The 16025-nt window shown below is 42.0% G+C and overlaps 1 protein-coding gene across 2 annotated transcripts in view; it reads right to left on the reverse strand.

The window, feature by feature from the left end:
• Positions 1–7785: 7785 nt before the first annotated feature.
• cdh4 (cadherin 4, type 1, R-cadherin (retinal)) overlaps positions 7786–16025 on the reverse strand; it is a 207712-nt gene continuing 199472 nt past the window's right edge. For both annotated transcript variants that reach the window (XM_013269909.2, XM_005450214.3), the window contains exons 13-17: positions 13743–13979; positions 12439–12672; positions 12182–12321; positions 8929–9093; positions 7786–8437 (exon numbers count right to left, since the gene is read on the reverse strand). In XM_013269909.2, the coding sequence (XP_013125363.1) occupies positions 8231–8437; positions 8929–9093; positions 12182–12321; positions 12439–12672; positions 13743–13979 (983 nt within the window). In that variant the 3' untranslated portion in view covers positions 7786–8230. The remainder of the gene's footprint in view (positions 8438–8928; positions 9094–12181; positions 12322–12438; positions 12673–13742; positions 13980–16025) is intronic.

Raw genomic sequence — 16025 nt, forward strand, 5'->3', positions numbered from 1 at the left:
GAGCAGAGAAGTGACATCACTGTTTCCTTCCATGACATTTATTAAAGGGGGCTGTTATTAATTTCTTACATTGACTCTTGTCATTTCTTCTTTCACCCCAATGTGAGATTACATAATAAATCTAAAACAAGTTTTGCACGTGTGCGCGTGCGCACGCATGCTTGTGAATGCTTCACTGTTATGTAGCTGTGGGTAGTTTTGTCAGATTCCAAGATGGGATTTGACTGATCTCATAGTGCCTCTCAGCAGGGTGTTCCTCTTGCACTTTTATGATAAGCCTCCTGTCTAAAAAGTCTGTGCTTGTTTACGCTTGTAGAGGGGCTCAGTTTTAATGATGGTTAGAGGCTGATAAAAGGTCCCCTAGCCCCCATTACTTACAAGAATTTGAAGCCTATGAAATTCTTTATTAAGGTAAGACCCCTATAGCCACATGAATAAGAGGGATGTGAAATTTCTAACTTTGACGTTACTTTGCAGCCAAATGAATTCAAAGTCCCATTCATAATCCGACTGTATTCATGCTGTGAGACAAATGCAATAGTAAAAGTCAGTTAATCAATTTTATCCTTTTCAACGCCTCCTTGCATAATGTTGATTAAGCTTTGAGCTTATGAATAAAACTCCCTCCCAGGAGGGACATAAAAATGTGATTTGAATGAACTGATGTGGCACAGTGTGATTCAGTCGCCGCACTTTATCATCCATTAGGATGCACAAACCCACTAGCCCATAACTACTTTTATTCTCAAATGAAAGATTTTTTTTTTTTTTTGTGCCCTCCCTTGAGGAAAGAAACTTTCCAATGTAACATGTAGCAACAGTTCATTAGTTTACATTTCCTCACATCACCAGTTCATGTGTGTTTGTGCCCTTGGCCCACCCAAGTTAATGCTGACTTTAAGACTCTTTTGTTATGGAGGTCATGCGGGGCAGCCTGCTTTGGCCCGGAGATACTATAATAAGGCCAGTGTTTATGGCCGCTGCTGAAATGGGTTTGTAGGCGAGGCTGAACCTGTGCGGTATTGACGCAGGGGTTAATAGCCTGTTGGCCTTTTTAATGGAGCTGGATCAGGCCAGGCAGCAGGCACTGTCAGGCCACAGAGGAAGAGCCTCTCTGTTTACAAAGTCATCTCTGATTTGAAGAGGAATAGTCACCAAGAGGTGAACATATCTTGGGTGACTTGCATCTAAAGACGCACTTATGTGCCTTTAGATGTGCCTACAGTTTACAGTGCTTTGCTGTATACACTGATCCACTCACAAAGCTAATGTTCATTGCCTTGTTGTAATACAACATTTTGCCAGGAAAATTTTGTAGCTCAGTGAACATCTCCAACTGAGATACTGACCCAGCCTCCAACCTCCCTGATGCTCCTGTGATGGAGCACCTGCTGGATAGGCCCGAACCACCTGCTGCTGACACCTACTTATTTGCACTAGATATAAAGTAATAAGAGGCTGATGTGACAATCATTAGTTTGGCTGTATATTCAACTACTTTGCAGATTATTATCTTAATGGCAAGCCCCCTAAAATATTGTTGAGATATTGTTGAGGCTCTGCAAATATAAAACAGAAATCAAATATTAAAATATATATAAATGACCACCAGTCAGTTATAGCCACAAGCACTCACCTTTAAGCCCTGTTAAAATTCAGAGACATGACTGAATTGTACATGAAGAGGTTTTTTCTTTGGGTAGTCTTCACCATGAAACATGCACAAATGATGCCCTTTTCATAGTGTAAGTAGTCTATACATAAGACCTGAAGTGGTAGTAAAATTAATATTATTGTTGTATCTACAAGATGAACTATGTTCCACATGTATTGTGATCAATTATTTATTCACACTAATGACGGTGCTATACATTCATTATTAATAGTAAGCTCTGGTGTTCCTCAAGTGATGCTGATAGAGGGAAATGGAGGGGCAGATGGGAATGTAAGCTTGATTGTACCCTGAAGGACACCAGAGACTGACTTGGCTGCAAAGGAATCATCTCGTACCATTTAGAGATGTAGCCAGAGTCCCGGGGAAGGCACTTAACCTGTGGCTGAGGGGAAGAATTACATCCACTTGATTGGAACAGCTGTTCGGCTTGAGGATGCAGCTTGGATTTCCCACTGCACTCTAGCATGTAATCGCAGAGAGACGCTGGCCTCTGCAGAGCTGCTGAGCATCAGTAGCAGCACAAGTTCCATGTACTTGTATAGCTGTTAGCAACAAACAACCCAAACAGTGTCCCACGATTCATTCAAGAGATTATATTATATTATACGGTTCGTGTTTATCATCGGGAGTGTGTTCAGACAGTAATTTCAACTTTTACAAATGTCAGAAAATGTTTTTATCCAGCTCCAAACACCTTGGATTCTCAAAATGCATTTCAGTCCTAAGTCATGTTATATCCTTTCCACCAAGCATCACCTAGTTAGGTGTAATACAGACTTTCTGTTCAATAATTTAAGTCTCAAGCCCAAACCAAGTTAACTCTGTAAGTCCCTTCAGAGCCACAGAAGTCATTCATCAGTTGTTTTGTTTTTCCTGCTGACTAGGCTCCTACTCACTGTGACAACTAAGCATAGCTTTGTGTGTAAATATTTAAGTACATCTGAGAATCTTACTGCAGTACAAGTGTGTTGCTGCAAAGTTTATCCAAGGATCCTAAGTGTAAGTCGGATTCTTTCTGCACTGGAATCATAGCAGCTGAAACTTTTAGTCCCCAAGTAGGAGCCCAACACAACCGGAAGTCTGCATCCATGACTGGTTCAGTGATGCTAGGCTGGCGTGTTAGCACTCAACCTGTGCTGGAAAAACTATTCACACCCTTTACTTAATTAATTAATTAGCTCTATCATCAGCAAAGTCCTTCAACGAAAATATACTTGAATTAAAAGCAAAAGTGCTGAATGCAGAACAAAGTGTCCTGTGACTGTTTTATTGTTGTTTAATTATTGTTAATCATGCATTAATGAAAAATGCTGTTGCTGTTTGAGGACGAGCTCATTTGGAACTATTTGGTAACCAAGTGCAACTAATGGTTAGTTTCATTGTGGATTAAATGACTGTTTAGCTTGTTAAAACAAATTCTGAGATTCATGAGTCTCAAGTGTTCCAAACACTTATCAAAAATAATAGCAAATCTGCTGTCAGTTGACTAATTGAATAATTGACTTAATTCAAGAACAGTGGCTACTTCATCAGCTACATCCATTCAAACGTTTGCTAATGAAAATCAGCCAATCACATGGCAGCTCAGTGCATTTGCACATGTAGATATGGTCATGGTGACCTGATGGAGGTCAAACCCAGCATCAGAATGGAGAAGAAAGGGGATTTAAGTGACAATCAAGAGCATCTCTGAAAAGCACCACACCAGCACTTGAAGCTGACGGGGCTGTTGTAGCAGAAGGCCATACTTTTGAAAGCAAAAGGGGTCCAGCCCTGTTTTAGTAAGGTGTAACTAATGAAGTGGCCATTGAATGTATATTTTGTGTATAAAGTACCTAGTAATGAATATATTAAACTGGCTGTACTTTTAGATGTATTCAGAGCTCTTAATACATCTAAAAGGGAGGTATTGTACTTCCAGTTTACTATATTCATTACTAGGTACTTTATAAATTGTGATTTCTGCACAAAATAATAGAATAGAATAATCATTTTATAGTATTTGGCATAATGAATGATACTACATTAAAAGGCTCACCAGTCTGATTACAGTTATTCTTTTGGGTACATGAATTTCTACCAGAATGACTCACAATACTTTCAATATTTGTCACATTTGACATTTCATTCAAATCCAAAGCGGCCAGTTTCATGGTGAACACCAGTGTTAGCAGGATTCATCTTTCAAGCACCCGTTTGTCCCTGCAGGGCCTGGACTACTTGTACACAACATAGCCTTTATTTATCAGAGGTACGTTTAATATTTGGATAAATTGAAGTGCCTGCTGTGAAGATTATTGTACCACAGTCTTTCAAATTAGCATTTATGAGTTTTGAGGGTTATCATAATTCATCACAACGCACCCTCTTAGTTCATTCTGCTTAAATAGCCCATGGATACGAGGTAAAATGCTAATGAGTAACTAGTTGTCGTATAAATGTAATGAAGCGCGGTATATACCTCTAAAATGTGGGCTTATAAAGGGAGTCAGTGCACATAGTTACTCTGTAGCACTCTAAGATATATTTTAACATTAAAATGTTTCTTTTATTTATAAGACATGCTGAGAAATACTGTTTTCAAAAGCTGTTTAAAGTGCACAGTTTGAGTTTGAAGCCTGATTGCTGAGGGAACCATGTCTTGGTAATTGTACAGCGTCTACACTGGATCAGTCATCCGTATCATACGTGACTGGTTGTAGGTATTTTCTCCCCCACTTAAGCAGAAACATCAAATTTATTCTGCTGCTTTGATCTCATTTTAGACAGAGTCCTGAAATAGCAGCAGGCTCAGAGTGGTGTCAGCAGAAGCACAGCCAACAGAGCCTGCCCGTCCTGCGTGGTACTTCTGCTGAATAACAACATTAACACTTAACTGTGAACAGTTGATCACGCAGCCGGCAACAGAACCAACATCCGGTCATGTTTTTAAGATTGGACTGTTCTCAGCACCTGCCCAAGAGACTCACTAGCTGTATGGAGAGGAAATGAAAAGAGCCAGGCTTGGACATGTTTGAAGAAGAGAACTTTATTTACAACACACAAGGCACTGGCAGCAAGCCAGCAGCAAAGCTCTCAGTCTATATATGCCATTTATCAAGGGGGTGGGGGTGATAAACGGGAGTTTGCTTTCTTCTTTCACGCTGCACTTTGGCCACAAGCAAACCTAGTGAACTTCTTCTAAGCCCATCAAAGATCTCTCCCCTGAAGTTAATCATCCTATCTGCCGCCTGGCTAGGACCAACAGGACTGCTTAACAATTTGATTATTATGTCAGGGCAGCAGAGCCCACTGTTGATGGCTCTCTTATGCACACAGGTCCACAACCCTGCTGGGTTCATAGAGGATTTCATTATTGTACTACAGAAAAAGGTTAACTTAGTTTTATGTTCTCATTACTGTGATACTCAGGGAATCAAAGCACCTCTCATTAACTAGTTCAGCGTGTTCCATCAGCTCTGCTCACCTCTACCCGTCTTCTTCACCTCCTCATTGCCCAGCCCTCTAATTTCTGGCCACAGCGGGCCATGAAGCATCACTCTTTTTAACACCATCATATTTAATCTTTTTTTCCCTAACAATTTTCTTAATGTTATGCATTGTTCTTACTTGAATCTCACTTCCTCTGCTGACCTTCTCCTCCATCCTACTAATCACCTCTCAACACGGCCTACCTGCATCTTGCCACCACCTCATTTTTCTCGCTCTCTCTTTTTGCCTGACTCTCTAGGTTCTCTCTGGGTGTCTCATTAAAGGCGCTCTATCTAATGAGATTACGCCGTGGGGATTAATGGTGTGGCTAATTGATAGACACACAGCCAGAGAGGATTAAATCCCTTTAAGTCCCCAGTGGGCTTTTTGGCGCTTCAGCTGACTAATTGAAATCACAGGAATGGACACAAATATACTTCCTGACCCCACACACTGCTCTAACAATCCTTCCTCTATGATGCAATAACATATCCAATAGTGGGTATGTTTCTTTTCTTTTTTTTATTAGAAAATGAAGCTTTATCCAAACAATAAGGTCAAAGATTAACTGCATAATCCCCCGGGGAGTCTGGTTTCATGACGCTAACACTTAAAAATACATTATTCCACAGTGAAAAATGAAGTAGGTGTAACAATTCCGAGCTCAGATACAAACCAGTCGATTAAAATGCAAATCAAGGCGGAAAAGCAGTGAACTTAAAGCTGGAAATGTCATTTCATATTTTAAATCATAGTAAAAAAAGACAATCCTGACGAAAAACCGATGTGTGCTGCTTTCAGCGGATTCAACATCAGTGGTCAGTAGGCATGGGTGCACTGGTGGCATGCATTGGTTTCTGCCACAGTGCTGTTTTGGGTACTGTCATAGGGTCTTATGGCAGAAATCTAAAAATCCAATATTCACAAAGCACTTTAGAAATAAAGTCGTACCAATACGAACTATCATGCTCATTCACAGCTGCATGTCTTTATTCTTGGAGTCTAATAAAGTAGGTATGCATGAGAGTGGTGCAGCCGCTCACTACAGCGCCAGTCTGAAACCATTTTAGCTCCTCTTCTCTAAGGAAACGCACAACTTTCTTCTGATTGGCTGCCACTGAAATTTAAATATCCTGGTAACGACAGATGGCTGCCCCTCTCTGAGCCTGGTTCTGCCTGAGATACTTCCTGGTAAAAGGGAGTTTTTTATTCCCACTGTTGACACCAGTCCTAAATAAGATTCCTTATTTACCTCCAAAAAATGATGGCACGCTTTCAAAACATGTGTTGTTTATTTTCTGAAGCGCACATTCAGTATCTAGATGAATGAATAAAAGAATTGCAGTACACTGATTAATTGAACAACTATCAGCAGGCGTGGCTAATGAACTTTCCGGTGTCCCAAGGCCAGAAGCCAACAAAAGGAACATGTCTGTCAGAGACAATACAGACTGAAACGGAAAGAGCATGTCTTCATATACTTGGGAAAAAAAAGAACAGATCAAAGTATTTTATGAAATAAAAAAAGAACACCAACAAAAATAAAATAAAAAAATGTATAAGCAGGCATCTTAAAACAACAATTTGATGCTTCAACAGAAAGACAAAAAAACAGAAAACATAAATACCCACATATTAAAAACAAATGGGCCAAAAAATCCCTTAAAGCTCACTGTAGAGCCACAGAGAGAGAGAGAGCAGCAACTTTTATGTCAATACTTCAAAAATATGTATCTTACAGTATTTTTATTTTCTCAGTGTCTTTTTACAGAGTATATTCATATAGCTTCTGCAGACTATTTTCACATTCTCACCACAGAGTAACAAGTGCTTGGAGTAAAACATTTGGAGAAAAAAAAAATCATGCACCTTTTAATACATTTGTTGGGCTATAAAAAACGGGAATGTTCAAGGCGACCCCCCCCCCCCCCCCCCCCAAAAAAAACAAAACAACCCCCCCCAAAAACAAACCAACAATCTTCCTCAGACACCTTTGTTCCAAGTCGTTTCAAGCTTCTTGTTCTTACACTGATTAATCAGATCATGCCTACGTAAGCTTTACACTGTGGAGAAAGCAACACAAAACCATACAGGGCAGGCAAGTGTCTCAACATATAGGCTCTGAAACTGGTGTGTCCACAGAGGAAAGGCAGGCATTCTCTACTAAATTAGAAACCCCCCCACATGTATAAAAATGGTCTCACACAAAGTCAGCGTCGGGCGCTGCAGTTGTGTTGACAACTTGTGAAAGTTGGACTTCAGCGGAGACCTCTGGAGAAGAGGGTGCTCTTCCCTCTAGCGACTCTTAGTGGGTTCCTTCAGGCCATAATTTGTTGGGTTACGATATCCGATGGTATGCCCTGGCTGTGTCCTTCCCTCCTGGGACTGGCGGCTGGGGTTGTTACATGTGCACCACTGTGAAAAAGGAGAGGAGATTGACAGGCAGGGCCGGTTTGAGGAGCGCATGTTTGGGGTGGGGTTGGGGGGTGGTCGACGGGAAATGGGGGAAGTGTCTCCACTGTACTGCACGAACGGCAACCGATCCTGAGATAGCAGGAGTCTGATACAAAAAACACACCACAAAAGGCACTTTATAAAATGACAGTGCTTCTGTTCTAAGGAAATTCAAGTTGACAGAGTTAAAGAGAGAGTCAGAGAGCGTCTTCCCCAAAAACATACTCTTCAGTGTGAAACTAAAGCGAGAGACATTGTTTCTTTTTAACAATGAATCCAAGCACAAATTCACTGCTCCTGTCTCTCATGACCGCCTTGGGACATCCGGATCCAGCGCAGTGAGAGATTAACAAAAGAAAATTAAAATGAAAAACGAAACATCACACTACAAATTTGCCACAAAAAAAAAAAAATTAAAATATATAAAGCCAGAATACAGTTGCGTTGCAGCAGAATTCATGTTTGCGGGCCTGGTTGCTGTGAGTAAACAAATGCAGCCCATGTATGGGTCCATTCCTCACACGGAGCCTGCGTCGTGTAGTTGGCCACTCCTTGCTGTTTACAGCAACGTCCATCCAGCCGGTCCCGCCTCTCCCATCTGCAACCCCACCCAGCCCCGAGGCGCCGCTCTCAGTCATCGTCCCCTCCTCCGTAGAGGTCAGCCAGCTTCTTAAAGCGGGGGCCCCAGTCGTTGAGGTAGTCGTAGTCCTGGTCCCCTGAGCTGGTGGAGTTGAGCGAGCTGACAGAACCGGCGGTGGAACCGCTGCCCTCGTAGTCAAACACCAGCAGGGAGTCGTAGGGAGGAGCGGTGGGGTCGTTGTCTGCTGCCCTCAGACCCTGGAGGCATAAAGACAAGAAAGGCTGAACTCCCACTCTGAGCACCTCCTCTTTATCTGCTTAATTAGTAAAACTGGGCTTAGGCCAATAATTGCTGCTAATCAGAAATATAATGGAGGAGCTCGTTTTTCACATAGCAACAGGTTAAGGTTGCTAGACTGTAAAAGGTGCAATAAAATGAAAAATAAAATCTCATCTGGCTCATTTGCCCATGAACACTTTAATATTGCATTACAGCCTGAATGCTATACACAGAGAGCAAGCACGTTTAGCGGTGCCACTGACGATGCCAGTACAATCAAGTAAACCAATAATATGTAATGAACTATTGTTGGCCATTAAAAAGATTATGTTTCAAACTTCAAAACCACTGATGTGTAAACCCTTTTATAACACATCAGTGAGGCATCGTTAACTTCAAAATAAACACAGGCGGCTATGAGAACGCGACACCAGAGCTTCAGAAAAAAGGTTTTTAAGCTTGGACATACATCATTTATGAAGTCGCCTATGTCTCCAGGGTGGGGCAAGCTGGGTCTGACAGGGTACTGCGACTCAGCAATCACAGGCCTCTCATCCACCCTGCGCACCCCTGTCGGCTTGTTGATGATGTGGTCCAGAGACTCCGGCTGCTGCAGCTGGCTCAAGTCGTAGTCCTGCATAAAATTCACGGGGGAAAACTTTTTGGTGAGGATTAGAATAATCATCATAATAGCCTGCTTTCTAACTGCAAGCTCATGTAATACTGTACATTTTTTATTGGGAACAGGCTCATTGTACAACTTGGAATGTAGTTGTTGGGCAGGTCTCTTTGCCAAGACTTTGATGTACACTCATTTTACATCAGTGAGAGCTGATCCGCTGTGAAACTGTGCTACTGGGCTTTCTAATGTTTAAGCTCTTTTCTAAACCTGCAGCTCGGCAGACTCAAGCTGTGCAAATCCAGACTCCAAAGTAATTCTGTACTTTTACTGCATATTGAATGTCATACTGTACTGTTTTAGGAGCCAGTATATGCTTCACACTGATCAGAAATGATGCAGTATGGCGTCAGACGCCCATCAAAGAGTGACTTTTGAATGTGAGTGTTTTTTCCCGAAGCTTTTTTTTTGGATCCAGCTGTGAACTTCCATTGTCAACGAGAACAGCAGAACAGCACACACAGATTCTGTCCAAAATCTGCTTAAATGGAACAAGTAGCATTAACGCTAGAAACTATTCATAGACGTAGCCCCCTAGAGCTATTCATGACGATATACTGTATACTGCTTTATGTGCTACTATCACATTTCTCTGTTAAAGCATGTGCCCCAGTGTGTCGTCCGCTCCCTCATCATGTAGGTAATATCTGTTTCTTTGGCTTTATGAGAAACACAATAACTCCCTTTGCTGAATTCATGTGCTTAGTAATCTGAGCGCACTATAAACTTATAGTTTCAGTTTATACTTATTACTCATTTCATTGATGATGAACTGGAAAACTAAATGACGCACAGCCGATGAATGGCCTGTGATTATTACAAATAAGTTTACAGCTCTGACATTTTCAGGTCTTTTATTAAGAAATAAATAATGCAGAGCTATAAATATGAATATGACTGGCTGATAAGTTCCCTGTGCTGCCTTCAGAAGTCTCACACAGGTGTGGGAGAAGATATCTGAGCTTAGGAAAAAAGCATGTTTTTAAAAAAGGCATACTTCATAATATATTTATGAATTAATCAAAGGCTTCATTGTCGAAATTTTTAATTAAAAAATGAAAATCTGATCTGAGATGATGGTGTGGAGTAGGTGTTTATGGGCAAAAAAAGAGTGTCAAGAGTGGAATTCAAGCCAAGTGGCATCATTTGTTTGAAGGACAGACTGAAAGCGTGACTCACATTTGGAAAAGTGTATTTATTCTCCATAAAGTTTATCCTCTTGTCTAATTCACGAGTAATTTTACAGTTGTGCTAGCTAATCTTCTGTGGTCTCTGACTTTATTGATTTTTCTTTTAGCTAGAAGAATGGCCCACTTGAAGACTTTAAAAAAGCAAAGAAGTCTGGCTTCCAGTTTTTGTCAGGAAATACTAAAGTTGTGCTAAAAAAAGCCCATAAACAATATTTTTTATTTTTCCTCAGGATATATTAGTCAGTGGCTTCTGCATGTTACAATCTACTTGATGCTGTCAGAGGCTGAATTACTAATAAGGTTACATCATGTGCTAAAAGGATGTTACTGTAATTGGAGGATGCTTTTGAGGAAAGAAAGAGGAAGACCTTTACACACGTTTGTGAAACAATGTTTCATTCTAAAGATCTCAGTGAACTCGTGCATTGTACAACAAGTCGATTTGTAAAACTTCTTCCCTCTCAGATATTTCATCATTAACTGTAAATAGTATTATTGCAAAGTGGAAGTGTTTAGGAAGCACAGCAAAGTGACAGTGACCACGTGAGTTACAGGGCAATGTCATCGAATGCAGAGGTCCATAGTACTTAAAAAATGCTCTGCTGTGTCAATAACTTCCTTGTCATTATAGTCAGCTCAAAGATTGTGTGCCAGGAGCTTCATGGCAGTGTTCTGCTCTGTCGAGGGGTGGAGGGGTTGTAGGTGTGGGTGGTTGGGTAGGCGCTCTGTGGGGTTAGGCTTTCCTGTGTATGCCCTGGCACCCTCACTGTGCCGGCTGGTGTCATTCCTGGGTTTTTGGTCTGTTTGCTGTCCCCCAGCTCCCGAAGAGCTGTGGACTCCTCCTCCTGGCTGTCCGAGCTGCCTGAGTGGGACTGGGATGGGCTATCTGGCATCTGCTGGGTCTCGGTGGGGCCTCGGGCACTGGTGGAGGCCTTCCTGCATGTTTCTGGCTCGGCACACTGGTGTTAGCTGCAGCTTAGTGCAGAGTTAGTATAGTTTTGTATTTTCTGATTAGTTTTTATTTCTATTTAATTTTGACTTTTTGTTTTTTAAGGATCACTACGCAGCCTGTTGTTGTGTCCGTTTATTTGTCTAACCCTGCTGAAGTATTTGGTTTCTAGGTTTCATTTTGCTCTCTTTGAAAAGAGGTGGATGTTGGGTGGCAAAATAGAGACCCTAAACTTCTGATTGTAAATATTATTGCTTATGCATATATTCTCATGCAAACCACAACTTAATTATTCTTGCAAGTGTTTTACTGAATAAAAGGCCAAATGTTTGCAGGTTTTAACCTCAAATATGAATGCTTATCTTTCTTATGCATGAATGCATGAATTCACCGAATATTTTATTGCCCAGTCAAGCTGAAATAACATGAATATTCTGAATCTGTGGTAAATATTCTGCTGTGTGTAATTGTGACTGCCTTTCCCTGTTTTCTGACATTTGCTAGACAACACTATTAATGATTTAATCAATAAGGCAGGACACAGGATGTGCACTCAGTTGCTGTGAATCCACTGGACAATTACCTATGCTGTTCTAAAACAGATGCAACTGGACATCACACAGTCTTTGTACTGTGGAGCTGGCAGGCTAAAGACTGTTTAATATCTGATCTGACTGCAGTGGACATCTGCACCTCCTTGGTGTAATGCCTAAGGGCTTCTGCACATGCATGAACAGGTCTATAGCTTGTTTCACTTGTTACTTGTCAATGCACTGTAGAGACCAAAGAAATTTCCCATGTGGGGAGTAATAAAGTCAGATAATATAACAATACATTTCAGATGATTTTAAGTCAGTAAACACCATCACTAAACAAAAAGGTGAAAATTCATGTTTCACAGTACCTGGTCCTCCTCTCCTCCTCCCTCTTCATCATACTTGAGGATGTTGTCCCTGACGTCATCCTCAGGGTCAATCAGCAGGGGCTTCGCTTGCCGCTCCTTTTCCCTGCGCTTCATCCAGACCACAAACAGCAGAACCATGCCTACAATAAAAAAGATTATTTTAAAACGAAGAACAGCAACTGTTTGCCAATAATTAATGTTGATTTTTGTTAAAACCATGCAGCTGTCAAAGATCAGACAGTATTTGTTGTACTCACTGAGTAGTATGATGATGCAGATGAGTATGGCAATGATGGCCCCAGTGCCAAGGCCAGCAGCTGCCACGGCTCCCGTGGCACTACAGTCCCCGTTATCATCACACGGACACACTTTGACCCTGATTACAGAGCGGTTGGACAGTGGAGGGTTTCCCGAGTCTGACACAATGATGGGAATCTCGTACACACTTGCTTCCAGGTAGGGAATCCTAAGCCTTAGCTGAGCATAGTCACCTGCAGAGCAAGAGTTAGCATGTCAAATGTCATAACAGTATAATTAAAAATAAACAAGTGTGGATTGCTTGGAAGGGTTCTTAGGAGAACATGGCAACACAACTTAGGTTTAATAAACTGAATAAACTACAAGACTGGAGATATTTGTCCATAATGCACAGTGCCACATTTAGCGAAAACCAAACGCAGCACAAACACCTAATGCTGTCGTACTCTCAAGCACGGTGGTGGTGGGGTGATGATTTGTGCTTGTTCTGCAGCCTGGGCACCTTGAAGCCACTGAATCAACCATGAATGCCTCTGTATACCAAAGTATTTTAGGCTGCTGCAATGGGTCAACGTCCAACCTTCAACCTGAATGTGGAATCTTAGGAGAGCTAAATAAATTCCCCCAAACCTCAATGAACTGAACCAACGCTGTAAAGAAGACTGGGCCACAGTTCCTCCACGATGATTGAGACTAATAAAGTCATACAGAAAACGATTACTTTAAGGTATTTCTGCTAAAGGCGATGCTACAAAGTACTGAAACATCTACGTGTTTTTTGACAGGAGTGCAACAAATCCGGTGAAAGCTTTCTTTTTCACATGACTGTACATAAAACTGAAATGTACAGCTGTATAACCTACAGCATTTATCACTCAGTCAAGCTAAGACAAGAGCCTCAGCGGGGAAAGAATCCAGGTATGTGATCAGATTTGTCCTCAAGACAACTGCTGTGATACATCCATCTGGGTGGATTAGGTGACAGATTGGATGCTCGGGGGACAGAGAGATGAATGGATCTCATTTGTCACAAACAATAGATCGTACGTCAACAGCGGATGGCACCCGCATCTCTCACTGTGAGCTTCGTGAGACATTTTGTTAAACTTGGACTTCTCTCATAGCTGATAGCGATCCCCCCGATTAATGCTGCCAGTTATTCTGCTGAGAGGTTTTCGTCAAGTTTATGGTTTCATTCAGAATGATGATGTGTCATTTCCCCACAGCTCTTAAAAATGAACCTCACGAGGGTCCAGTTCGCGGGACCGAACTTTATTAAACACAGTGTATAATGACTAATTACCGTTCAGTCTGGAAATGGTCCAGTTTCGTCGAACGCTTGCAGGAAAAGAAGGCAGCTCGAAGACAAACGGCCCTATGTTGGGTTCGGCATCAGCATCGGAAGCTGTGATGTTGATCCTAGAGTTGGGGCGTGCTCGTTCGCACACTTGCGCCTCCCGGGGTATCAGCACGGGCGCGTTGTCGTTTACGTCGATCAAGTTGATCTGGAGGGTTCCTGTCCCGCTGGCTTGAGGCGAACCTGAGGGGAGGCAAGAAGAAAGAGAGAAGACAGCGAGATCAAAGGGGGAGACGGTGAGATAACAACATAGTAGTGAGGCAGAGCGGTGAAGATGAAATGATTGGAGAAAGAGAACAAAGCCCCCCCAAAACAGGCAGTTTGACGAGAACGCTACAGAAGACGGCAAAACATTCGTTCCATTCCTGCCTCATTTTTCGAGCTGATTCAGGTGTGGAACTGAGAAAATGAGATGGGCGCCAAAGAATCAACAAAAGGAAAAAAACAAGAAGTTTTGTTTACAGAGTGGGTGAACGTGGAGGGACAATGCTGTATACATCTGTAGTGGAGCACCGAACACCAAACAGCAAATGAAAGGACACATAAATGTTTTAGTCCTTGTATTTCAGAGAAAAGCCGAGGCGAGACTCATATTGGTGGGGAAAGCGCTCACATAAAGATTGCTGTTATCTGCACTCTGGAAAGCCTACTGGGAAACAACTCAAATGCTAACCCCTTCACTGCATCCAGAAGCACAAGCTCATAATAACTTCTTTTGATTGCCAGACCAGAACAGAACGGAATAAGGTTAGAAGAAATGTTTTCGATGTTTACTGCATTGTTAACAGCAAAAAAACCCTTCAATGTGGTTTGATTACAGTACTGCTATCTTCCTGACTTGGAAATATACTTATTTTTTTGCCACCGTTTCACTTGATTTTGTACAACATGGTGCTGGGAACGAGCACCTTGTTGTTTTACCAAGTGTACTGCTTGCTGTCAAAAAGTCTGATTGATTTTGAAGTTGTGCTGTGGTCCGTCTCAAGTCGGAGCAACTTCAAAAGAGTGAAAATGTGTGTAATGAAGTTGAACTCTAATGTGCACGGGTGTATGTACGGCATCTGTAGTAACAGATTTAAAAAGATGCTTACACAGGGCAGCATTGCATTTGGACATGTGGACATGGACGGCCTGCTGAAGCATCAGAATGAGGATGAAAGGTAATTTAAGCAGGCTGGTCTGAGTATTTCAGAAAGTGCTGATCTCCTGGGATTGTACTGCACAACCATTTCTAGGGTTTACAGAGAATAGGCTGAAAAAACCTAATCACAACCAAGGCATGCAGAACACCACGTTGAACCTGGAAGCAGATGGGCTACAGCAGCAGAAGGTCATTGTACTCAAATGGCCTCCACAGCCACCAGACCTCAGTCCAACAGATCCCCTATGGAATCTGATGGAACGGGGACTTTACATCATGGATGTGCAGCCACCAAATCTGCAAATGTGTGACACTATCATGTCAAAGTGGACCAAAACCTCTGTTTCCAGCACCTTGAGAACCTATGGCTCAATAAATTAAAACAACTGTGCCGGCAAAAAAGGTTCCAACTGGCTACTAGCATGGTGTACCTAATGAAGAGGCCAGTGAATGTAATTTATTAATGCAATTCTCCATAGCAGTGCAACCCCCAAACTACAGATGAAGAAACCACATGCGACGCTCTGTTAAACAAACTGATATCTCGTGGCCTTGATATTCAATCGACAGCTTCCTGCACAGACTTTCAGCGAACTGAACTAAATGACTAAAGCAGTGCTGCATAGAAAGAGTTTACCCCAGCAGTTCATCAGTGCTGTATTTTAACTTTTTTTCCACTGTCAGACAGTAACTTGGTGCATCAACTATGTAAAGGTCTGTTGCTCCGGGCCCCAAGGCTTATCGACCGTCTTGTCGGTTATGATTGGCTGGGTGCTTTGTTGCTTCTTACGCTTCGCTTGAGGAGAATAAGTAAAGAGAATTTCAATCAAAGTGGAATATATCCCCTTGTTGACACTGGACTCTAGAATCGGTAGGCAGTCAACACTTTGAGCTTAAGCTGGTGTGCTTCAGGGCAACCAATCCCTCATTTCTCACTAGAGTAAAAACACCTGGGTCCCTCCTACTTACACCCAGGGCAAGCATCTCTATTTGTAGTGGTTCAGTTCTTTGTCTTCATACATTGTTGCAACAGCAGGAACAGATACACAGAACCTTCCCTGACAGATCCTTTTTTCTATAAGAGACAT

Source organism: Oreochromis niloticus, linkage group LG5 (genome assembly GCF_001858045.2).
Source record: "Oreochromis niloticus isolate F11D_XX linkage group LG5, O_niloticus_UMD_NMBU, whole genome shotgun sequence".
Taxonomy (NCBI): Eukaryota; Metazoa; Chordata; class Actinopteri; order Cichliformes; family Cichlidae; genus Oreochromis; species Oreochromis niloticus.